At 36.4% G+C, this 26,760-nt stretch overlaps 1 protein-coding gene across 6 annotated transcripts in view; it reads left to right on the forward strand.

The window, feature by feature from the left end:
• The window catches only part of LOC135225721 (uncharacterized), a 63,092-nt gene that overhangs the window by 30,517 nt on the left and 5,815 nt on the right, over positions 1 to 26,760 (forward strand). The window contains exons 2-9 of one of the 6 annotated variants that reach the window (XM_064265090.1): positions 10,695 to 10,736; positions 13,824 to 13,889; positions 15,548 to 15,726; positions 18,033 to 18,117; positions 20,356 to 20,385; positions 22,198 to 22,391; positions 23,340 to 23,495; positions 26,710 to 26,748. In XM_064265090.1, the coding sequence (XP_064121160.1) occupies positions 10,695 to 10,736; positions 13,824 to 13,889; positions 15,548 to 15,726; positions 18,033 to 18,117; positions 20,356 to 20,385; positions 22,198 to 22,391; positions 23,340 to 23,495; positions 26,710 to 26,748 (791 nt within the window). Of the gene's footprint in view, positions 1 to 10,694; positions 10,761 to 13,823; positions 13,890 to 15,547; positions 15,727 to 18,032; positions 18,118 to 20,355; positions 20,386 to 22,197; positions 22,392 to 23,339; positions 23,496 to 26,709; positions 26,749 to 26,760 lie in introns of all 6 variants that reach the window. The other 5 variants (XM_064265089.1, XM_064265094.1, XM_064265093.1 and 2 more) reach the window with 5 other exon arrangements.

The following is a 26,760-nucleotide window of genomic DNA, read 5'->3' on the forward strand; positions in this document are numbered from 1 at the left end:
GAACACAATTAGGAACGGATTTCACGAACACGGCCACCATTGCCGTAAATAATTCGTGCTGCGTTATAGTCATTAGTCTAGCTTGGACCGTTCAGAAGTGTTGCTTTTTGTTTTTTGTTTGGGATCGTTCTCCTGCGAGGAACTTGTTTGAAGGTACTTCCAAAAACCTTACTTGGCGTGATACCTGATTCGCTCGGTTGAGCTTGATTGTATTTTTGTTGTTGCTCCTAAAGAATCTTGCATTTGCCTCTTTGTGTTTTCGAAAATATTTGACGTGTTCTATTTAGAGGTATGTTATCAGTTTGTGTATCAATTTACAGATGAATTTGAGATGCAGTCCTCGTAGGGAACGACGTGCTTCCTAATTTCCTTTTTTGAAATCTCAAATTCCGGATCGAGACCAGTTCGCAGCTGCTCGAGCGAGAAATATCCAGAACGGACGGGTGAGGACGAGGCTGCTGGGGTTCGGGGTTGGCGTTAGGGAGGAACAGACAAAAAAAGAACTTGCATCGTGAAAGTATGTCTCAGGAGACGCGCAACCACATATGTGCATTTGGAGCTACAGTGATATATACATATATACTACACGTTTACTTTATTATATATATTGTATATATATAATATATAATATTATATATATATAATATATTATATATATATATATATATATATATACTATTATATATATATAATATATATATATGTATATGTATATATATACATACAACATACATGCATACATATGAGCGAATCAACTTGTTTCACAGGCCCGCGCCCAGATTTTTTTTTTTTTCTTTTTTTGTTGGGGTCGTTTTTCCCAAAACTGGACCTTTTCTTCTACAAATGTCGTTCCATATATAGGTAGTATATACAAGATGAAATACTTGAAAATATTATTTTAGTTATATTAAGAAGAAAAATTGGGTACCTATGCAGTCTATGCCCTTCTACCCGATTAGATATTATTCATAGTCATGGCTTTGGTCGACAAAATTATACTTATAATGTTGAAAGTTTGCACTGAAATTCAAGATTATTTCTTCAGTTTTATCGATTAATTCATTTATTATGTTAACAATAACATGCATATTACTTTATTTGTTGATATGTTATATACTTTAACAATAATTATTTATTACTTTGTAAGTACAGTTCAATGAAAAGGATAGTCACAGAAAATATGGACTTCCAGACCCGCCGCCCCCCTCGGTACAAGCCTGCTTCATTTGTCAGTGGCCACCGCTAAATGAAAACTAAATTATTTGGTTCCCGATAAATTTGCATAACTGTTTCAGAGCGATAGAAAGAGAGAAATAAATGAAACCGAAGCTATACGAAACTTTGTTACATGAATGAAGAGACAGATGTGAACACCAGCTGTTAAATGGCAAAGAACCTAGACGCAGTGTTACTAAGGAAACGAACAAATGCTTACGTGTGGAACTTCACACACGTCGGGAGATGGAGGTCCACGAGCTGGACCGACCCAATCCAGAACCTCTTCTCCCTCCTCTTCCAATTTCAAATTTCATCCTCCTCCACTCCTCCTCTTCCTCTCCTTCACTTTCATCCGCCTCCCCCCTCCTCCTCGCCTAATGTCGCAACATCCTCTGTTGATGCTGGGGCGGGGGTGTTGGTGGAGCGGAGGTGTTGGGGGCTGGCGGGGGAAGGGGTTAGATGGTAGGTAGGGCATGTCATCGATGCATGCAGCAAGGTTAATCGCTCAGACTGTTGTTAATGCCGCAGGCATGAACTACGGAGTGCTTTTACAATCCTCTCTGCCTGCAGGTGTGTGTTTATGTGTGTGTTCTCACATTCGTGAGCATGCATGCAAAAAATGATAGCCTAGAGCTACACAATGTGATGTTTTTACCGCTCAAATTCCTGGGCCAATGGATGGCACCGGTTTCGTAGGGAAAATTCCCTTAAAGTGCTAGATAGTTTCCGTTAAGCTATTCGTTGAGTCTCATTATAAAAAAAATGTTACTGTTACAAATGTAATACATCGATGCCAGCGTCACAATAGGACATCAATCATATATATATAACTGAACTGACTAAAGAATTAATGACCTGCTATCTTCACTATTCAGTCGTAGTACAACGTGCCTTTGTGGAGTGGACCACTTGTTCAGTACCGTTCTAACTGAAGTTAGCGGTACAATAGAGATCTAAAATTATTTATCTACACAGGTCTGCCGGCACAACTGTCTACCTACCTATCTCAAATTCAAATTTTATCCCTTGCCGTAATGGTTCTGTGTTGTCGGTCCTTCGTGGAATATGAATAGCCACCATACATGAGTTCTCTATAATAACTTTATATTTAATCACACAAAGACCAAATGCATAATTGTTAGTCTTAATAGGAAAGAAATCGAATTTATTCATCCCTATGAGAATGGCAGTAAGTGTTCAACTTGTAAAATCAACTGTAATGATATAATCAGCACAGAAGTAAATTTCATGCTGAATTTAACATGATTGTAATAAAATTTCATTTTGTCGACTAAAATGTTAATTTTTTTTTTCAACAAAACAATTTTGCTACGAGATATGGTTGCGAAGTGTGATTTGGTTGGTGGCTCATCTTCTACGATTTATTGAAGATTTTATCATTTTATGACGTCCTCTGTTTTCTTGTACGAAGTTCATGAAATAAAAACTGTGTAGTAGATTCTTTATTATATAACGATTATTTTGATTCAGATGAATAATCAGAAGCAAATGAGAGAATCTTGCCAAGTACTTAGCAAGCATCACTCTTATTTGTGCTTTGCACTGTTTAATGCTGTATATTGGCTGTCAAAGCTTCCCTGTTTTATTCTGATATTTCATTGTAAGAATGTAATAGAACGGTACTTTATATGGTGAATGAATTTGAGAAAGTTTATGTAACTGGAAAATTCAGCAAGTCTAATGCAACTTTTATATTTTTTTATTCTGTTACATGAAGATATATGGACTAATTTACCCAGTCATATTAGTTTTCCACGTCACTGTTGACACGTTATGACTGCTGTGTTTGTTTCTCATCGCCGTAATCTGTGGATATCTTAGATGTGAAATGAAATAAAAATGCACCGAACTATTTAATTAAAGGAACGTAAAACGCTGCTTCTTTCGCATCAAAATTCCTGATGGAACTCGTAAGTCTTCGAATATTCTTTTCATGCCAAAACGTACAAAAGAGTACCCTTAAGTATGACGTCATGGCTTAGAAAATCAACTCGGTTCGTGATGTTCACTTCGCGTAATTTTCTTAGAGAAACGAACTGTAGAATAATGGAAAAAAATACCCATGTTAAAACAATTCATGAGGCTGAAAACTTCCGTCCGAGCGCTTTATGAGGCTGGAAGTTCACGCTGAGCGCTTTAAGAGGCTAGATGTTCAATATGCCGTCACTTTGAGAGCCTGGAAGCTTCCAACCGAATTAAAGCTACGATGATTTTCAATAATCCCTTCTTCTGTAAAGTGGGTTGATTGTTTTGAATCTGTGTTTGTACTAATAACTCACTCCAACGACAGGTGAAACGCCTCAGTGACGTGGTCGGTATGGTGTTGACGTATCACCTCGGTGGCCGCGAGTTCTATTCTTGGGCATTCCACTGAGGGGTTAGAGATGTGTATTTCTGGTGATAGGAAGTTCACTCTCGACGTGGTGCGGAAGCCACGTAAAGCCTTTTGTCCAGTTGCTGAATAACCACTGGTTCCATGCAACGTTAAAAACCATACAAACAAACAAACAAACGATAACGAAAGGTGAAATATGATTGTACACCGAATTTCTAATCGCGAATAATGAAAATTTCTGTGAGATAAGATCGTCTTATACCTCCTATTTTTTTTCTACTTTAACTTGCTATTTTGTAATAATAAAGAATACTAGAATAATGATGTTATTATCATTATAATTATTATGTATCTATCTCCTTCGTCCTACATTACTGCGACAATAATGCATATAGATATTTCCTCCTATTGTTCGTATGAAATATGTCTTTCTGAACTTGGCCTTCGGGGGAATCGCGACTGCTGCCAAAAAATTTAAGGAAAATCTTTTTTTTTTTTTTTCTTGGTTTCTTCCGCATCGGGTCACGCGAACCCCATCTTGGGTAAACCCCCTCTTGCTTGCCTGAGGAGAGCGAGCTATCCCCACAGGTCACTACTGACGTCATCGCTATCATCACAGAGAACCGGATTGCTTTCTCGTTTTTTTTTTTTTCATTTGCAGGTGCCGGTGGTACCGGAACCTATTGTTTTTAGGTAGGCCAGACTCCATTCATATGAAGAATGAGGGGAAGTACAAAGTTCTTTGCTTTACCTGGAAATTTCGGTGTATATACATGTATTATATATATGTATATATATATATATATATATAGATATATATATATATATATAACTGCGATGTTTTCCTCCTGTTACACTTTTCAGGCCTTCTTACTGTCAATTTCCGTTTCAGTGCTGAATACCCTCAAAGGTCCCAGCGCTTGGCCTTTGGCCTAAATTCTATACTAATTTTATTCTATATTCATATACACACACACACACACACACACACACACGCATATATATATATATATATATATATATATATAGATATATATATATATATTTATGCAGTATGTATACCCTCTGTATTACACGCACACTTTGCATTTGGAAAAAGATAGCGAGTTTTTCACACGATCTGTGGAAGGAATTTGATAAAAGTATATTGAAAATAAGTGTGAATGATGATAATAAAAAAAAAAAAAAACATAAATTTGATAATATACTGATTACGGGGCGTGCACTGCCCCTACAATACTATTGAAATGATAGGAAATGAAACTTCGTTTCTCTAAATGATTATTGAAGATCTGCTGGTATCGATCGTTTCTGGCTGTAGGCTCGGTCAATGCTAGCAGTTGCAATAAAATTAGTGCAATTAGGCCTAGTATTATTAGTAGTATATCACGAGATAAAGATTGGCTAAACCAAAGTAGAAATTGTCCGTCGAGAGAGAGAGAGAGAGAGAGAGAGAGAGATCTTCCCATGTTATGCAAGACGTGATTGTCACCAACCGTCTCTTTGAATTCAATTTTATCACGGACGGATGTGATCATAACGGCAGGAATTTCCAATAACCCAATCTTAAGCAGGTGTTTCAACTGTCGGTTAGGTATGTGATATGATTTCATAACATATAATTAAACATACAGTCAAGTCTGTTTTGTTTTTGTAATTTTTAACATCTAATTAAGTTACGGTAATTACGTACAGGACCTTTCTGAATGTGTTGAATATATATATATATATATATATATATATATATATATATATATATATATATATATATGATATAAACTTGCTAATATATGATGTGAAATGAAGGTTGTGTCAACAGTAGCTGAATACATTCCCAGCTTTCTTTCCAATATTTTGAATACTTTCATGCTACTGTTACTGTGTGATTCACCTTTTCTCTAGCTCTCTGCACATTGACTTACAATTATCTAAACGAGCCAACTACTTCCATTCTTCCTACGTCGTTATTAACTTTTCTCCTCTTGCGAACACTTGCAAACTCTTTCATCAGTGTCTGCCATTTCTCTTCACTATCGCCAATCGACAGTATCCTCATACCATAACTGTGCATATACGTCAGGTGTAATTTTTTAAAATTACCGTATCATACCACCCAAAAAGGTATTAAAAGCCTTGGATGCACACTGCACACTATGCACCCTTTTCCCAGATTTACTTCAACGCTTACCCACTGATTCCTGCCTGCAAGTTCTAACTCACTCTTCACTTTTATCATGAAAACCTTGGTCAATCTAAAAAATTTTTTTATTTCTATACCATACATCATCAGCACCCTTCATATCGATTTTCTATGGATGCTCATGCGATTTTCAAGGTGGTTAGTACATGCTGCATGCACATTCATGTATTACTTTTTTCTGATAAACATCATATTCTTTGGAAGTTTGACTTTCAAGTCATTAGAACCTTAGTGCATGTCCCTTATGAATAGGGTTCGTCTTCTGAATAATAATAATAAAAAAGTGAATAATAATAATAATAATAATAATAATAATAATAATAATAATAATAATAATAATAATAATAATAATAATAATAATAATAATAATAATAATAATAATAATAATAATAATAATAATAATAATGAATTATGGCTATATCCAGACGTCTTACTTGTTTCGTAGTAAACACTTGGTCCCAACACCGTTTTCTGTGAATCTTCACTGGTGTTGTATCAGGCATTGTCCTCATACAGTCGCCTGTATCACTTATCTATACATGGTAACGATTATTGATATTCCTTCACATTTCTTCAGAACCCTCCCCTCATCCATACACACCATATAAAATCTGGTCAGCAACAAATCACATTATCACCATCGTACCGCAGCGTCTTGCATATTTTCTTATCAACTGGTGTCTTTTGCAATCTCATCCTAGCAACTCCTGTCTTTTCGTTTTCAGTCTCATAACTTCTTGTCTTACTTCCACAAGCATTCTCGAGCTTGCATCAAATAGTAGTGCTTGCTTCATTCAGCTCTCCCTCTCCCTACCTCTGCCGCGCCTTCCACATTCTAGAAATCTTTAAAGTACCCGTTTTCATCAATTATAATATATTATATATATATATATATATATATATATATATATATATATATATATATATACATACATATTTGAGAGCCACTATGTAGGAATGTCTGTACCTGTTTTTCCATTTTATTTTTTACATTCTTGCAAGTCCATTCAAACTTATAGGCATTCAAGTCTTTTGCCTTTCAGATCTCAGCCTTAATTTAGTAGTTTTAAATGATTTATATATACATATGTATGTATAGTATACACACACACACACACACACACGCATATATATATTATATATATATATATATATATATATATATATATATGTATATGTCACAAAATGTATTTATATGTAGTCACATCTACCTAACGGCAATCACATACCTGCCATAAGTAAGCGCGTGATTGCGCAGGCAATACACCCAGTCACCGAATTCCCCAAGATAAAAAAATAAAAAAAATGATCGACGCGTAACTGTCGAGATCTGGTTTCTGTGCTTCCCGGAATGCCTGTCTCCATTCATTGTAAACTGCAGTGACAGGTACAATGACATCATCGCATTGGGCCGGAATCAGGAAAATTCGTCATTGGTTTTTTGCGTCGGAAGGGTTACTGTCATTACCCGAGGCACAGGTGGGCCGCCTTTCGCTGATTCTAGGAGGGTTTTTCCCGTAGGGGGCTAGTGCCATCAGTGCACCCCATGCGGTGCACTGTAGGCATTACTAAGGTTCTTTGCAGCGTGCCTTCGGCCCCTAGCTGCAACCCCTTTCATTCCTTTTCCGGTACCTCCTTTCATATTCTCTTTCTTCCATCTTACTTTCCACCCTCTTCTAACAATTGCTTCATCGTGCTACTGCTTTGAGGTTTTCCTCCTGTTACACCTATCAACCCTTTTACTGTCATTTTCCATTTCAGCGCTGAATATCCTCTTAGGTCACAGTGCTTGGCCTTTGGCCTAAATTCCATATTCAATTCAATTCAATTCTAAAAGGGATTTGTGACTGGGCAATATGAAATTGCATTTTTTTGTTTGTTTGTGCGTTTGTGTCGCATTAGGGTGAACCTGATATGAACAGATGTGTACGTCCGAATTGTGTCTTGTATCGGTGTATGGCTGAAGAGAAAACTCGATGAAGAATTCTAGATTGTCAAAATCAGATTATGGTAATTTGCTCGTATCCGCATTTCTATTTTTCCACGTGTGAATAAATATTTTGTGGAGTAAGTTCATCAAGCTCGTGGTCTCGGAATGTAAGCTCTGTGAATGAAAATATTGGTAATGACTATACAGGGTGTCCATAAAATCCCAGTACCATTCTGAGCAATAAATACATGTAAAGGTACTGGGACTTTATGGACACTATATATATATATATATATATATATATATATATAATATATATATATATATATATATATATATTTTTTTTTTTTACGAGAATGGACTTACGTTGTTTTGTCGGTTTAAGTGGGTTTAATAAAAAAAAAAAAGCCGTTCGGGGTATTTGGTGGGCATTTGCACAATGAACGTAGCAAAGGACGGGGTAAGGCCCTGAAGTTACGGAACTTTTAATGAGCCCTGAATGACTCTTCATTAAAACAGTTGAGGGAAAATAAATCCTAATTCTTATTGAGGAAACTAGTAGTTCCCCAAGAACTAAACATAGTTTGCTGTTACACTGTTATATCCCCACACCACTACAGTTACTGTTAGCGCTTTACTGCTGATACAAAGTGCATTTCCGTAATTGTTTTGTGTAATCGGGTTGTGTTCGTTCTGTTGAGAATACCTGATAGCACCAATAGATATTACTTATGCACATCTTTAGGGAGTGAAGCTTCTTGTACACTTATGCCATCGGAATTGGCTTTTTGCTTTTATCCATCAGCTTTGACCATAATCACTTGATTTCCAGGATGCCACAAATATGCTTTGCGTTTGTGCTTAGATCATAAAAGGGTAGGAGAGAGAATGGTTATTTATAAGAGTGCTTCGCTGCGGTGTGTGTTTATTGTTAGAATTAATGTACACACGCCCACTGGGTAGTCGGACAGGCAGGTAAACACAAGGGTCAGGTTGCTAGGCTGTCGTGTTTTATTTTATTTTTTTTTTTATCAGTAATTGAAACCAAGTTCTTTTGGTGACTGGGAGATATATTCGCACAATTGCTATACATTATAATCTCATGAATAAAAAAAAAGGTTTCCCATTTTTCCTTAATTTCCGTATGCAATTTGTTTTTATCATATATATTAAAATATTTTCTTAAAGTGCTTAAGCAGAGAGAGAGAGAGAGAGAGAGAGAGAGAGAGAGAGAGAGAGAGAGAGAGAGAGAGAGAGAGAGGTGAAGATAAATATCACAGTGATAGAAGAGTAAGACGCAAAACACGAGAGAGGAGGTAGAATAGTACTGCCATAAAAAGTTGTGAGGGAAATAAGAGAAATCAAGGAGTGCTGGAGTGAGGAAAATCCTACTCGTGTCATAATCCAAGTAAAATCAGTCAAGGATGCATTTGATCCCAAGCCAAGATATTCAGAAAAAAAAGACAGGCGTTGTTCACATTGCTTAAGAAAAAAAAAAAAGGAAACTAGAACGGGAAACTAGAACTTTTCATGTGAAACAACTGGACCTTTCTCGTAGGGGGTTAGTGCCACCGTCAGTGCACCTCATGTGATCCACTGTAGGCATTACTGAGGTGTCTTTGATTATTGGAAGAAGTTGTTAATGGACTCTAGTACTATGTGACATTTGGTTGCTAGAATGGTTATGTGAATGTTCGACCGGAAGTGTTTCATTTTCTACATGATATAGTAGATGGGTTTTGACGTGATATGGTTTTATAGATTTTGGGATTGGTCTTGTTCAGCTTCACATGTGTTGCTGGAGAACAATCCGTTCTCTGTTTAAGATTTCTCCGGGTTTAATTTTGGTTTGTCATTGATTCATTGATTTATTTAATCCAACTTTCCTTGATAGCTGGTGCATTGCTTGTTTTCTAGAATAAAGTCTATTTTTGTAGCTGGGAGTTTAAATCAGTAGTCTGTGCTAATTTAGGGTGGTCTGTGTGTGTATTGTGTATTGAGAATATTCTTTCAGGATGGTCAGCGCTACCATTTGGACGTTGCCCAGCTAAGATGTTGCTAGGGTTAGACACACACACACGCGCATATATATATATATATATATATATATATATATATATATATATATATATATATATATTGATTATAAATAATGAACCCAAGCCCAATTATTATGGCTTATTAAGCACCTAATCTGTTTGTAAAAAGCACATTTGTAATGCTTTATAATCAGAATAGTTGATTAACTCGATATTTAATGGTTACGGTGATTTCGGAAGGAAAACGAGAACAGTCAGTGAATATAGCGGCAGAAACGCAGGAAGGCAAACAAGTTAATGCGAGGGAAACTAAAAATCTTGGTAACTGGTTGTAAGAGTGGCTTAGTATACCGTTAATGGAAATGTGAATATATATATATATTATATATATATATATATATATATATATATATATATATATGTATATATATATATATATACGGATATATGATGCGTATGTATATGCACGTGTATATATCTGTGTGTGTGGGTGGGTGTGTGATAGACATTGATTTTTCCCAAATGAACTCACATAGTTATGCGTTGCACTTTGAAGTGTTGCGTTTTCAAGTGTTACATACGGAAATATCTTTACTTTTTTCAAATTATGAATGGATAAGTGTACATGCTTTATTTGAATTCATACTTGTTTCTGTAAAGTGCAAATCATAAACTTATATATTGTAATAAAAATTGGCAAGCTAAGAATGTCAAACCAGAACTAACTACAAGTATTAAGTTTTACTCGTATGTGGTTAGCTTTTATACAGGATTTGTTCCCATAAGCGGTTTTACTAGTTTACTGTCGTAACTTCAGACAATAATCTGTTCTTTTATCATTATGGGTTAACGAATTCATGTTAATTTAGGAAACGAAGGCGTACCCCTTCAGTTTCAGAACCTTTAAGAAACTCGTACTAACTCCTCTTCTTCTTCTTCTCTTGTTTTCAGGTGCTGTTGGTAGCTCTAGCCCTTGACGCCAGTTATGCACAGGTAAACATCAGACCCTTCCTTCCGGTAAGTTGTGTTCCAATGTTTCCTCATGCTAACAGCTCGGCTACTAACTCCCAGGATGCATGAACTTTGATTGTGAATAACCCTAAAGAGTCTAACCTGGAGATTTTGAGAAGGTTCGACCGTAGATTAATGTGGGTGTTTAAGGTATAGCCTCAAAAGGATCGTAGTTATTAACCACAAATCTAACCTGAAGTCGCTAGGATATTCTCTAAGTAAGTGGACTTAAGACGAAAACTTAGAGATGGCTTAACCAAGTGGTCTTCTTACTTTTTGAGGTCATGGCCTACTTGAGATATCTCCAAATACCCATGGCCCACCACCGCAGGTTTAGAATAGGAATTGCTAAATTCAAAATGCAGCATATAGTTCCTGGAACTGGTATTTTATTACATGTTATTACCATAAATTCGAAATATAGATTTTCATAAATTCAATATATATACAAATATGCTCAGAATCTTTTCATGTCCATTTTTATGATCTAGAAATTAACTAGTAAATAATTATTGGGATAGGATAAGAAAAAAAATATATTTATGTTCATATTTTTACATATACTTTTTATTTATAATTATAGGTCCGGATGAAAAAATATACTCTTATTTTTATTTTTATATATTGGTTATTTAAATTTAAATTCTACATTTTTTTTGCCCGTGGCCCACTGGTGGGCCATGGCCCACAGTTTGAAGACCACTGCTTAACCTTAGGGTATCTTAGAAACTGCCAACTAGTAGACAAAGACAAGACTTTACTCTGAGTGAACACAAAGTTTTTAAGAGAGTTGATGAAGAGGATACTTACAAAACACCAACCTGAAGAATTCTCAAGTAGGAGCCGAATTGAAATAAGAATTACCCCTAGATCTTAAAAGAACTGAAGAAGTCTGTTTGTTTAAAGAGTTTAAAAAGTTAACTTAAGGATTAACGGAGGAGACCGCTTGACTAAATGAAGAAATTCAAATTAATCTCAAGGATTTTTTCTTGGAGAAATTAAGAAAATATACAAATAACTTGAATTTGAAGAGTCCTCAAAACTTGGGTGACTAACAAAAATTGAACAGAAAGATTCCCGAGGAAGTCGTGCAATTGCAACTTCTAAAATTCAAGCGAAAGTGCAGTGCATTACTACCCTGATACTCTTCTCCTTTTGCATTTTAATACGTTTTTATATATTTTATTTTTTCCTATTTTAGGTAATTGGTGTCTTTTTTTTCTGTACATCCCTTTACTCATCTAACTTCTTCCTAACGAACACCATATTCTTTGAAAGCTCGAATTTCAAGTCAATGTCCCCTGTGGGCTTGTTCCATATGAATAGGTTGGATCTTCTGAATATAATAATAATAATAATAATAATAATAATAGTAATAATAATAATAATAAATGGACTGAATATGTCTGGGTAAGATTGCCATAAATTAAGTATTAATTACAAGCCCTACTGACTAAGTACACTTTACTTGAAACTAAAACAAAATTAGAGTTAAGGATCTCGATTAAAGAATTTAGGTTGAATTGCTAACACATTTTTTAAAACTACTGGCATACCGACTTGTGTAAAAATATCTTTCCATGAATTGTGAGGTTCATGTAAGGAACTGTTAGGTTGATCATGACTAAAACTCACTTAAAGATGAATGTCTCTTGATAAACTAACTTGATGGATTCTATTATCTTCGGGAAGTACTATCTAATCTAACAAGGGTGACTACTCGGAATTAAAGATGACATGACTTTGTATATACTTGAACTTTACCTGTTGGAATTCTTCTTTATACTTGAAAAGCACAAAGATAATTGTAACTATGACGTGTTACCATCTTAAAAATGGTAGCTGGGTAAGTCATCTCAGAAAATGAACTCTGAGGTTCTGATGAAATGTGGACAAAATGACTTAACAAATGAGATCTGGTCTTTTTTAACGATAATATTGTTAAACCTTAATATAAGAAATAATGTTTCCATCTGATTTAACCTAACCTCACCTAACTGCAGCACGGTTTGAATTTTCTTCTGCTACTAATGTTGAGGGAGAAAATAACAGAATAATAATAATTCAGGTTCTTAGTGGGAGAGGTCAGCATGTCTATACTCTGTTTTTTTCCATCTGTCCACCCGCCTGTGGTGTTTGCGTATGGTAACACTGCGTCCCGGGCTTTAGATAGTGACATTCAACAGTAATAACAATATCCTATTTCGAATATTAACGGTGTAATTCGCATACAGTAAATTATTAAAACACTTTTCAGTTGCAAATGTTCACCAAGATATCCTTTTATTTACCTAAAACTTACACATAGCGTAACTATCTAAAGCCCGGGACGCAGTGTTACCATACGCAAATACCACAGGCGGGTGGACAGATGGAAAAAAACTGAGTATAGTAAGGAAATCTTTCTCCTGTTTTTATTTGTTTACGTTACGTCTCTGTTTATTAGGTTGTCTGGTAGATTCAGGGTATAAGTCTAGATTACCTTGTTACAAGTAGGCGCTATGGTTTGAATCAGGGTGGAAGTCTTTCTTGCTTCTGAACATAATTTGAACTTAGAATATAAAGTTGTTCGAGGCCTCTTCATATGGTGGGATTTGGTTTTCATGCTGTCACTTTACTACTACTACTACTACTACTACCAAATAAGATTACTGACTTTAATAACCTTTTCTCTGCCTTTTTTGTCTATTATAGTACTAATAGTTTCACGTGTGCTTGGTAAATGGGCCTAGGGTTGATAGATCGTTAACACTTTCCATCTTATTAGATATTCTTGCTTTGTAAGGTTGTTTGCCAGGTTCAGACTCCTAGGAACAGTCTTAAATTAAATGTTTAGAAAGCTGTAATACTGAATGCTGCAATAACCAAAATAACCCCTTCATAGCTGCCTGGCTCTTCGTGTAGTGGGCGAAGGTCTATTAGTCGTATCTCCTACACAATTTTAGTGTAGTTATGACCACTCGGTATTCTTTTTGTATTATATGAAATGTAGCTTGTGGATATTTGTGTTATTGACATTGCTTAAGGCTTGATGTAGGCTAGGTTTCACAATGTTTGTCATTTCGATAGGGAGGAATGCAATGGCGACGAAGGCCTCAGTGTTACCGCAAGTTCCATCCTTATGGCTTCTTCCAGGTTTGATCACATTGCCAGGTTTCAGGGGTGGATTTAGGAGGGTGTACGGGGCCCTAGGCCGGTGACCTTTGGGGGCCTTCTCATTTATGAGCAAGCAAAAAGGATCCTTACACAGGGGGGCCCCCCCGGTAGGTTTCCGGGATTTATTTTCTAATTCAGCACCTCTAGATTATTATTGTATATATAATGTTCTAAGGGGTCCACAATGATAAAAAAAAAAATGTTTGGAGTTCGTGTATAATTTTAAAACACTTTACAAAGCTTTCGAACCCTTCTCTGGGTTCATCTTCAGTCCAAAAAAAAGGGAAGGGTTCGAAAGCTTTGTAAAGTGTTTTGAAATTGTACACGAACTCTTAAAATTTTATTATGATTGTGGACCCCCATTATTATTATTATTATTATTATTATTATTATTATTATTATTATTATTATTATTATTATTATTATTATTATTGTTCAATTAATTTTTTTATTTTATTTATTTTTTTCCGAGGTGCTGGGCCCTTGGCCATGGCCTGCTCGGCGCCCTCCCCTAAATCCGCCTCTGCCAGGTTTTTCTAGTGCACGGAGGTCATAGAATGTTTACTCTTTAGGGGGTACTCTAGTGGAGGAACATGACATGCAGATACATGCGTCAGTGCTTTATAGAAGTGCTTCTTCTTTAACGAAGTTGTGTTCATAATCGTGCTGCCGCCCTTGGCAGATTGTCCTTATCCTTATCATTGAATTGAGGATTAGTACTAACTTAAGTTCTTATCAGTGGCTAAAGGATCTGCACTGGATGTGACAAGTGATTAGAATTTTTCCTTTCTTGTGTGTGGGTAGAAAGACTGTATCAATCTTCTTCGGAAACTGAAGATTCAGTCTAGCCATCTCTTCTCTCACAATTTTACCTTGGTGAAGGGTTAAACCGGGAAATAAGATTAATCTGACATGACCAAAGAATAGTTAGTTCATTTCATGATTTCATCGGACAGTTTATGAGGGACTGAACGACAAACAGATGTTTGCGTTGACTGGAGTCTTCCTAAATGTTAAATTAATTGACGAAGATACAGACGTCTTCTAGTTCATAGGAATCCGGTGCAAGTTCCTAAGAAATCTCTATGGCCTTTGATCTTGTTGAATGTTTATTTTCATGCAGAATGTCAGCAACATTCTAAATCATACCGTAATGAATTTTTCTAACAGCATAATCACTTAATGGCTGTCTGCTAACCTTTACAACTTGCTTAGTTGTACTGATTTCCAGAAATATATAATCTTTGATCTAACCCTTAGTAGTTGTGAAAGTAACTAATAGAATATCTAATCATTGGAGCATAATGAAAAGTAATAAGTAATGCAGTAAATAAATAATTTAAAGGAATGGCAAAAAATTCCAAATAGTAAATAGCCACTAAGCTTTCATTTAAAATCTACAATAAATAGTTGATTTTGAAGAATCAGTTATTCTTGCTCGTTCAAAATTCAACCCATGATCCCTTTCCAAATTCAGTCCATTTTTGGGAGAATAACTGCAGATTCAAACGAACATATATCTTATTTCTGAACGAATTGCGAGAGGTATAGACCTACAATTTCAAGCTTTCTATGGCTCTCTCTTTGTAAACAAGGCGTTTATTCCTTTTTTTTTTTTTGTTGTCATTTTGGAACAGGATAATTCCAGGGGCGATATCGCCTTCCCAGGCGATCCAGGCTTTCCCGCTGCAGCGGTCAACCGCTTCGTAGAAACCGTCCCAGCGGTCAGAGCCGCCCAGAGACCCGGGTGCACAATGAATTCGCCTGACCCCTCAGCCCCTTGCGTCGACGACCAGGATTACAACGACGGCATCAGGTAACGTAACGGGTATTTATTGAGGCGTTTGGTTTACCCTTCTTGTGACCTTCGGCAGTTTCTTGTTTCAGGGGGAATGTTGCTCAGATTCGGAATGAACAAGTTTAAGGGTTCTCATTACCGTCAACTCTGTTATTCATTGAACCATGTTAATGCCTATAGCCTGTTCACTTAAGGTAGATTCTTGGATGAGCCCCATGCTTACGAGACGTTTGTTTGGCGGCTGCTGATTGGCTGGTACCGGGAGGCAGGCAGCTCCCAGCCAATCAGCGGCTGCCAAACAAACGTCTCTCAGACATAGGGCTCACCCAAGAATCTACCTCAAGAGAACTGACTATAGTAAAATTTTCACTTCGGATTTTTTGCTTGTCAAATTCTATATTATATATATATATATATTTAAATATATATATGTATATATATACATATATATTATATATATATATAATGTGTGTGTGTGTGTGTGTGTGTGTGTGTGTATGTGTGTGTGTGATGTGTGTATATGTGTAATGTCCCTTTTGTATTTGAAACCGAAATGTAGGTTGATTATCGTAACCTTGTCATTGTATATTGCTATTATACTTCTCAATGTCATTCCTCTAAGCCCACTTATAATCATCATGCATCTTCACGTATTTATTCACATTATCCAATTTTTCCCTTTTGTAGTTTTCTGTAATAGAAAACTATGGAGATGGCTATTTGTCTGTCCGTCGGCACTTTTTCTGTCCGCCCTCAGATACTTGAAACTCCTGAGGCCAGAGGGCTGCTAATTGGTATGTTGATCATCCACCCAACAATCATCAGACATACCAAATTGCAGCCCTCTGGTATCAGTAGTTTTTATTTTTTTCAAGGTGAAAGATAGCCATAATCGTGTGTTTGACAACGCTATAGTTGCCAACAACACAGTCCACCACCGGACCTTGGCTGAAAGTTTCATTGGCCGCGGCTAAGAGCTTCATGGGCCGTGGCTGAGAGTTTCATGCAGTGTTATACGCTGTACAGAAAACTTGAGTGCGTCGAAGAAACTTTGGCTCATTTTTGCTTGTTTTATTTATTTATTTTTTTCGTTTATGTTGAATGTTCTAGCAGAAGCACGAAGTAATGTAGAATATTATCGTGTGCTACTAGTAATAGAACACGAGGTGATCTACAAGTGGCTTTCCACTTTTCAACTAGTTTCAACTACTTCCTCGTTGGACGAGTCGGTTACGTGCTCGACTACGTCCTCAGGGCCCTGATTCGATTCCCCGGTCTGCCAACGCAGTCAGAGGAATTTATTTCTGGTGATAGAAATTAATTTCTCGACGTGGTTCGGATCACACTATAAGCTGTAGGTCCCGTTGCTGAGTAACCAACTAGTTTCTAGCCAAGCAAAAATATCTAATCCTTCGGGCCAGCCCTAGGAGAGCTGTTAATCAGCTCTGCGCTCTGGTAAAACTAAGATATTTTAGCTTCTTTTCCACTTTTCAACTGATAGTGCAACTGCGAGGTTTTCCTCCTGTAACACCTTTCAAACCTTTTACTGTCAATTTCCGTTTCACCGCTGAATGGCCTTAGTTGCCCCAGTGCTTGGCATAATGCCAAAAATCTATATATAAAAATAATTTTCTGTATGTTTTGAACCACTGGTTCTCTCTAAATATTTTCTGCGGGATATTGTGTTTTCCTTAAGATTTTTTTTTTTTTTTTTTTTTTTTTTAATGTGGCCCGCAATATATGCGAAATTATACATTGTGCTCACACATGCGAGCGTTTTCAAACACCCACGCTCTCTCACGTACGCGAGTGTCATCATCTTCATGATCTTTGCTAGAGGTGATCGTGCCTTTGCTGTCTTTAAGAAGAGAGAGAGAGAGAGAGAGAGAGAGAGAAGAGAGAGAGCGAGAGAGAGAGAGAAGAGAGAGAGAGAGAGAGAGAGAGAGAGATGTTGAAGCACTCGATCTTTTTTAGCATCGAAGGCTCTCATGCTCAGTTGTTACTTCGCTCGTACTGGAGCCATAAGGCCTTCAAGATGTTTATAATATATTTTCAAAAATATATTAATATATTTTCAAAAATACATTGATATATTTAATAAATATATCAGTATATTTTCAAACCTATATTAATATATTTCATTTAAACAATATATTTTTAATATTTTGATATATTTTAGAAAATACTTTTGAATGTTCACCACAGTCTTTCTCACCTAATGAAATAATTTAATTTTGCCGCTTTTTGTCTCTAGACGTACGAAAATAGCGAAGTAAGGGAAAAGTTTTTCTTTTAATTTTAATCCTTTTATTGTCTTTCCGCAGAGAGCTGGTGAGTCGGTTATTGGCCCGATCCCGAAGTGTGAATGACATCGTCAACGATCCTGGAATCAGCGTCATTCTGAATGATGTAAGTTGCCTTTGGTAGGGCTTCGTCAGTCTGTACGTATTCTTTTTTTTTTTTCTTCATCTCTTTACATCTATCTGCCTAGCACGCTATGCAGCTAGTTGTTCTGCCTCTAGATATTTGTATATATCCTTGTTTATTTAGCTTACTTCTCTGCCTACAGTTGGTGCCAGTTATATTTTTTGGTACTTTATTTCAGCCTTTATGCATCTCCCGGCATCTCGTATATAAATGTGTATACCCTGAAATATTGCTGTTGTACTGTTTCAAGTCACAATACATTTTTCATAGGCGGAGAATTTTTGAGTATCGTAGGTAATGAATTGCATTAATCTATTCCGTCATTTTTTAGCTTTCCATCTCTTTCCTTTGAAAACTGAGGCAATAAATGTTTTTAAAAAGGAAGAGAAACGGGTTTTTTATAATTCCTACTTCTACTGTATTTCACTTCATTTCACTTCTTAAAGTCTTGCTGGTTTCTCAGCCTCTCAGCTGATGGCCAGCTCTCGTCTCTCCAGTCCTAACTCAAACTTTTATGTTCATATTTATCGTGCCTTATTATATAGATAAATGTATCCATTCTGGAAACAAAGGTCTATTTGAGCATCAGTGCCCCACTTCAGTCTAGTGTTCCTACCATTACCTTTGTTCCATTTTTGATCAGATCAAATTTTCTTGACACCTTTCTATTATTCTCTCGCTTAATATCCTTGTAAAGATTCAGATTCCATCACATTTACCACGTAAGATCTCCCTTTGATGTGCGTTTGTTAGTGTCACAGAGATGCATGACTTTTACTATGAGATATTCCCTCTGAAGTCCCCTTCTCTGCCTTTAGATTTTTCATGTGCATTCAGCCAACGTTCTGGCATGTACGTGGGCCTCTTACTTTTAACGATTTTGCATGCATATCTGCCTCTGATAGTTTCATTAATGATTGTGCCCGTAAATGGGCTTCTAAACCTTAAGCAACTTCTTGCATATACCAGGGACTGATAATTTACTGAACGACTTTGCATATGCAAATGAGTAATTATTCAGTTAACGTTTTTGCATGTACATGGACCCATAATTTTTGCACGTGCAAGGCCAATTATTCAGTTAACGTTTTTGCATGTACTTGTGCATCTAATAATTCGTGTAACTTAGTTCTTTTGCATGTAACCGCGAGTTATATTTATATATATATATATATATATATATATATATATATATATATATATATATACTATATATATATTATATATATATATATATATATATATATATATCTATATATATTAATATATATATATATATAATATATATATATATATATATATATATATATATATATATATTATTTATATAGGACCAAGGGCAGAAGAAGACGTCCATAGTAACGACATTTCTTTTTTTGCAATTGTTGACGTTCAAGACATCTGCTTCCTTATCAAAGCTGGAATATATGAATTCTTATCGAATTGGATATTGGAGGACATTTGTAGCTTAACGCATATATATATATATATATATATATATATATATATATATATATATATATATATAGTATATATAATGTATATATTATTTCTTTTTACATATAACTGCAACTAATATTTTAATTAACTGCCTCAATACCTTCTAGCAAGACTGCTTAGATCCTTGACCATTAGCATACGGTAGTTTGATAGTCAGTTTTTCTTGAGAGATCGATCTCGGTGCTTATTCTGTTATCTTAGAGAGGAAATGGCTAAGAGTCAGTTGCTAGGTTAAGGTAAGGTGCAAGTCACTGCGTTCGCTTTCGATTTGTAGTTACTGTTGTCACTCTGAATTTCATTTATCACAACTAGTTTTATCACAATTTCTAAGGTTCGACGGTTCTTCAGGGTCCATGGAAAACTTAATTTGATCTGTCATTGCTTTGCGCCAAGTTTCTAAAGCTTTCGTCTCTGTAGTAGGTCTAGGTCCCATGAGATTTTCGTAAAGTGGGTTTCCTATATTTCAAACTTTCCAATCATTATCCCTGTTAGTAAATTAATATGCTTCGTTTGTGCGGAGACTTGGGGACTACTATAATCACTAGTGAACTAATGTAAGCGCACTTTCCCGATATCCACATTCCCATCACCAGTTCCTTCGCTTCCCCCTCACTCGTAGTTCTTTGACTAAGGCACGACTTCCATCTCAATTTTTGCAGCCTCACTGTTCAGTCAAGATGTTTCTGTTCATACCGACAGCTCTGCTTTTACTCGTTCCAGGTTTTATCGTCTGGCCCTGTTCCCAGAACCGTAAGTTCTTTCCAGGGTTGTTCGCTGCAGGTCGGGCCTTTGCTGTTAGCTTAGTCCTTAGGCGCGGGGAACCTTTATAGTACCATAGTTTTTTAGCGCCCCCTGGTTGTAGGTTTTGCTTTTTTTCTGTTGCCTTCAGATTTCTACTAGATTTCCTTGTGGATTTTATCGGATCATGACTGCTTTCTAATACCCTGAAGGAGCGGAATCCTGTAGGTTAGATGTCTACGTATGTGTATACATAGGCTTATACTTACTGTACATGAATATTTACAGTAAGTGCGTGGTGCCTCCATAGGAACGTGTATACATAATACGTATTATTGTCATGTGTTTACTTGTTTACATCATAAAACACAGACTAACTCATACGTGGACAGGTAAATGGGGTCTAATATTATAGAAGGCATGCGGCTGTTGTTAGTGTATGGTATTGTTGTTACAATTATTGTTTTTGCTGTTGTTATCATCATTAGCATTATTTTATTCAGTACATCAGCCAACTCCACTAATTTATTGTGAAGAGATTTTTACCAGTTTTTTTTATTTTGTTGTTTATGAAATTGCATGCTTGAATTCATAAATTTTACAACGATACAAAAATATCATGCTTGTTATTTTTTTAATGAATATGATACTTTCTCCCTCACTGTGTAAGAAAATACGCTAGCTCAAGGTCGTAGACCAATTAACTAATTTAGAATGTTTTTTCTATTTTTTTTACTCAGGTAAATGCCAGGGACTTGGAGTTATCTCAAATGGCTGTATTTATTACTCCAGAACTATTATCCCTTGAATTTGTCAATTATTGCTAGAGCAAAGTTATATATATATATATATATATATATATATATATATATATATATATATATATATATATATATACATCATATATTATGTATGTAGATTATATATATACACACTTACATGTACACATATAGCTTTTCCCATTGATGTTCAAATTTCCTTGACTTTTCCTACTTTCATGTCTAACCCCACACTGTTTTTCCCCCACGTCAGTCGTCTTACTTTCACAACCAAAATCTTGTATGACAAAATCTTGTCTTACAACTTCCCATGTACGTATATTAGGCAAACATGATTGCCCTAAGATTCCTACTTTCTCCACTATCACGTCTACCCTCATACAAGGAAGGTTTAGTCCATGAGGACTTTTCCCCACTCTAGGCATTGCCCCCACTCACACTACCAGACATGCCGCGGTCCTTGAGCCAGCGCATTGCATTCTTTTATGCCGTCCCGTGTTCTGCCACTACAATCACCGCCACTTCCCTAGTTTTACAGGTACCCCTCACACAATCCTTTTTGTCTTGGCGATTCCAGCACTCCCATTGGCGATACGTATGTCAGTTCCACAACATTCAGATTTTTCTCCTTTAAACAAATCCACTATCATACTCTCCTTTACTCCTCTGCCACATCCCCATACACATTCTGAACCTCATGACTTACTATTTTTCCAGTATCATAACAGGTTATGGACTTTGGTGACTTTCACACTACACAGAGCAGTGACACTGATATATATATTTTTATTTGTCACAGTCCCACAGAAGTGAAGTGTGGTTTCTGTTGGCTGTAGGAAAAGAAGCTCATATGCAGAGCAGTAAATAATGCCAATTTTTATTATTTTCTCTTTTTTGGGGGAGATGGTGTTGGGGACGCCTTTCTTGCATGCAACAGGTCTGCAGGAATAAAAGTATGGTTACTGTTGGACTTAGAAAAGAGGTTCATCTGCAATACAAAAATGTTATTTTATAGTTACTTTATCAGCCTCTCATTTTTTGGCAGACCCTAACAACTCCTCCTCTCCCGACTGGAATTGAGCCCAGCACTAGATTTGGCGGTCCAAGGGAGACTCCAGCCTGTGTCTCACGGGAGGAGCTGATCTTCCCCCAGAGGGCTAAGACACCCAAAAATGACTGGGTCTTCGTGGTGAACCAGGAAGGTGTCAAACAAGCCCTTCGAGTCGAGAGATGTCACAAGTGAGTGTGGGAGGACTTTGGTAACATTACTATAGTAATAGTTTCGAGACATCTCGCTGTTTATGGGATAATATGCCCTGGAGAGGAGATGAGATGCCTGGGAATATAATGGATGTTCAGGATGTCTAATTACTCTTCTGCATCTATTGATTGATGGTTCAGTTGTGGAATGGGCATAAACCTAAAATTGCTTTTGAAATGCAACTCGATAACAAATTATTGTAAACTGATGCATTTAACAGTTGAACCCCTTCCATAAGCTTGTTTTCTCATTACTATCACAGTCTTGAAATGTTCCATTATTCTTGGCTCCAAAGGAAAACTTATGGCTCTCATTAAAATATAACTTATGAAACCAGTTTAAATCCGAGGTAATTTAGGAACGTTTGCATTGGTTTTTAAGCTGAAACAGTATACCATCTAATTAGTATAGTTCATGACTGGATGCAGCTTCTTAGCATCATCTCCCTTTTTTCTGCAATATTCCCTCACAATCATCACCCCTGCATTATGCAAGCTAACTTAGGTCAAAACAGTCTTCAGTACAGCCATTTTAGGTAAGAAAACTAGGAAAAGGATGATCCTTTGCCCATGTAGGGGCTAGTGTCGTCGGTGCACCTCGTGCGGTGCATTGTAGGCATGACTTAAGGTTCTTTGCAGCGTGCCTTCGACCCCTAGCTGCAATCCCTTTCTTCCTTTTACTGTACCTCCTTTCATATTCTCTTCTATCTTACTTTCCACCCTCTCCTAACGATTGATTCATAGAGCAACTGCGAGGTTTTCCTCCTGTTACACATTTCAAACCTTTTATTGTCAGTTTCCATTTTAGCGTTGAGAGACCTCATAGGTTCTAGTGCTTGGCCCCTGTCCTAAATTCTATAGTCAGTTCCATTCGATAACCTTTCGCTCTCTTGAAGAAATGAGTGTAACTTCTGACGTGTGTTACAGGGAAGGTGAATCTTGCAACATCGGAATCCCCACCACTGGAGATGTGACCACTGTGTGCAGACAGAAGTACGTCTACAGGAGGATGCTGGTTGTTGGAAGTAACCAGATCGAACCTGAAGAAGTGCTGATGCCCTCCTGCTGCATCTGCTATGTTCGGTAAGTATCAAGTTGGGACCATTTAGCATTTTGGTCCTTGGTAAGGTAGAGGAAGCTAACGAATTATCTCTGAGAATTTGTATCTGGCTGGAAGGTAAGTGGGATAGTTGATAACTGAACAGTGAGAAATAAATGATAATATTTGAATGCCGTTTTTCAGATGTAAATCTTGCATGAGTAGCCACGAGCAGAATGCAAGCTTTAGGTGCAACTTTCAGAATGCATGAATTATGTTGTTCTTTGTTATAAATGGTTATGGAATTCAAAAACTATATCTAGCGTTATGTTCTGTTCATGAATGTATCTCCCAATTTCAGGTGGTATGATAGTTGTACGTTTTGACACAAAACTATTACATACAATATGTCATAACTTGGCAGTACAGTACCAAGTTGTATCAAGGTGTGTGTGGCAGAGTATTCCGATCCTCCATGGCGTACTTTTAACTAAGGAAAATGTCTGAAATGTCATTTGGTTGAGATACTGAAAGTAAATGAGAAAAATTCGAATGATTTAGCTGAGATAGAACTTTATCTAGCTTATGATGCTCTTGCATTGAAATTGCTATTAGAGTTTTTGTGTTAAATTAGTGTTTATGTCAATCCTTGTACTTGGAGTTACAATTAACTGCAAAAAAAATTTAAAATGAATTGAAATTCGTCAAAAAATGTGTACGTGTAGAAATTTTTTTTAATTTATTCTTACGACAGCTGGAAATTATAAAAAGTCTAAGCAAATGAAAATATTTACTGAATAAATAATAAATGAATGTGCAAATGTAAACAAAATACAAGTGTAATTTTACATTCAGTGCCTCACTTGGTACACTATAATTTCCAGAAACATTCTTTGGATTTAGTAAATGACAACTCTACCTCTGTGTGTGTGTGTGTGTGTGTAAGTGTGTGTATGTGTGTGTGTCAAGTGGGGAAGACAGTTCACGGCCTGTATTTATATCTGCATCGTCATGTGTTTATGATGGGTACGTGTCCGCGTCTAATTAGTATTGTTGCGATTTGGAGATGTGGGGGATTCGTGACAACATCGTGATCATTCTTGGAATTTGGCTCACATTGTGGAATGTACTTGCAACATTATGTTTACTTCGTAGAACATTCATTGCACTGTAATGCTGTTATTGTGATATTTCAAACAATTTCACATTGCATCCCTATCGCAGTTGGTTTATGTTAACTTAGCATTATGTCATGAGCTTTTGTAAAGCCATCTTCAACATTCATGGCCATTTTCACGACGAACGTGGATGGAAATTTTCACCTGTGCAGCATTTCACGACACCACTTTGAATGCAATACCACATTCTACAGTATACGGCAATCAATGATTAGCAGGGAGCGATACTTTTAAGAATGTTTTGGAACTTGCATTGTGGCATCAGCGAAATGGTGACATATTTTCTAACTTTTGAAATTGTCTGCAACTCGCCTGTGCGTACAACACACCAAAGGCTTGGCGCAAGGAAACCTTTCGACATGCCACGACATCTGCGCCATTCTTGTAAAAATCGTGAAATCGGGACAAGAATCTCAGGTCATGCTTCCCTTACGAGTTCGTCTCATTCGAACATATCTTGAGAGACTGAGCGAATGGCATATTTCTGCATTTTATTTGAGTAGTAGTTACTGATCAGAACGTGATAAATCCTGTTTTCGGAAGGTTTTTATGCTGGTGCATAAACCATTGTATTTACTCTTAACGTCAGTGAACTGTCCTTAGAATTTTAAGATTTTTATTTATATGAAACGTGTCAGCAAAGTTTAGCATTATAGAAATTGAGACACTTGTTTGAGTGTATCTCTCTCTCTCTCTCTCTCTCTCTCTCTCTCTCTCTCTCTCTCTCTCTTGTGTATATATATATATATATATATATATATATATATATATATATATATATATATATATATATATATATATATATATATATATATATATATATATATATATGATTGATGGCTCTAATGTGCATTACTGCTCATGGTATCTCAACAACTTGGTCACCGCAGCAAAATCAAATGGTTGTTTTGAAACTTCGGCTAATTGGAACCACTGAGTCGCCGATATGGAGGTGAAAATTATACTAGGCATGTTGCGGCTGCTGAAAAGCAAGAGCCCGTGCCACCATAAAGCTGGCTTAATCTTACTGCTGCAATCGCAGTGATGACCTGACTTTTCGAATCATTACTTGTTGACAGGACAGTTCTATTAGTGTATACCTGTTGAATGTGGCTAATAGATTCCACATACATGTAGAACATATGAGATATTCGAGTTAAGGCAGCGATAAGTTGGTCAGATATGTTGCCAAGGGGAAGGTCATAGTCTATATCTGTTGACCTTGAACAAGGGTACGACAGGAAGGCTAAACCGAGGGGGTACTTATAAATATGAATGGTCAAGTCGGGACTAAATTTACCTCTTTGACAATAATGGAGATTTCAAGAGATGATATTGAGAGGTGTGTGGTATGGTAACAGGTTTGTTAATAAGAAGCAAAGTGTATTGGCATCTGGTTATCAGTAAGCTCTGCGATTTCTGGAATGTTTTTCTGTTTTGCTTTAAATGGGCTCAGCGCCGTTAGCTTCAGAAATAGCTCACAGATCACAAACTATCATGTTTTTCATGCAGTTTTCTTAAAGTTTGTACATATTACATTGTATGGAACTGCAGGATCCTTTTTAGATGCCCATAAAATACCCAGAATTTGACCTCCACTGGTGCCATTACAGCTTTGCGAAAATATGAGATCATCAACAGTTTTTTTCCTCTACTTCTCCAAGGAACATCTTTCTAAACTCATAAAAGAGGAGTTTCCTTTCAGGGAATTTATTTTGAATTCCCCAAACGCTATCTGTAATCAGGTGTACAAATAAACTGAAAACTAACCAGATCTGAGCAAAAGTGAAAACTTCTCGTCGTGTTTGGTTATCAAGTCTTGGATGCTGGGGTGTGGATTGCATACACATACTTTATCATTTATACTATAAGGATATGTATATATAGTATATATGTATAAAAGCTTGAAATCCTGTTATCATTGGTAAAATTGATCTATTCGTATACTATTATATTTCAAAGACTTTCTGTCAATCATTTGTATATCTGCACATTACCCTGAATTCTGTGTACTTGTTCACCAGTTATTAGAATAACCAAATAAGTATCTTTAAATGCAATTGGTTTTTTTTATCCACAGCCGCAACAATTTGGACATACCCTCATTGAGGATTTTAATGCAAGTATAGAT

Source organism: Macrobrachium nipponense, chromosome 13 (assembly GCF_015104395.2).
Source record: "Macrobrachium nipponense isolate FS-2020 chromosome 13, ASM1510439v2, whole genome shotgun sequence".
Classification (NCBI taxonomy): domain Eukaryota; kingdom Metazoa; phylum Arthropoda; class Malacostraca; order Decapoda; family Palaemonidae; genus Macrobrachium; species Macrobrachium nipponense.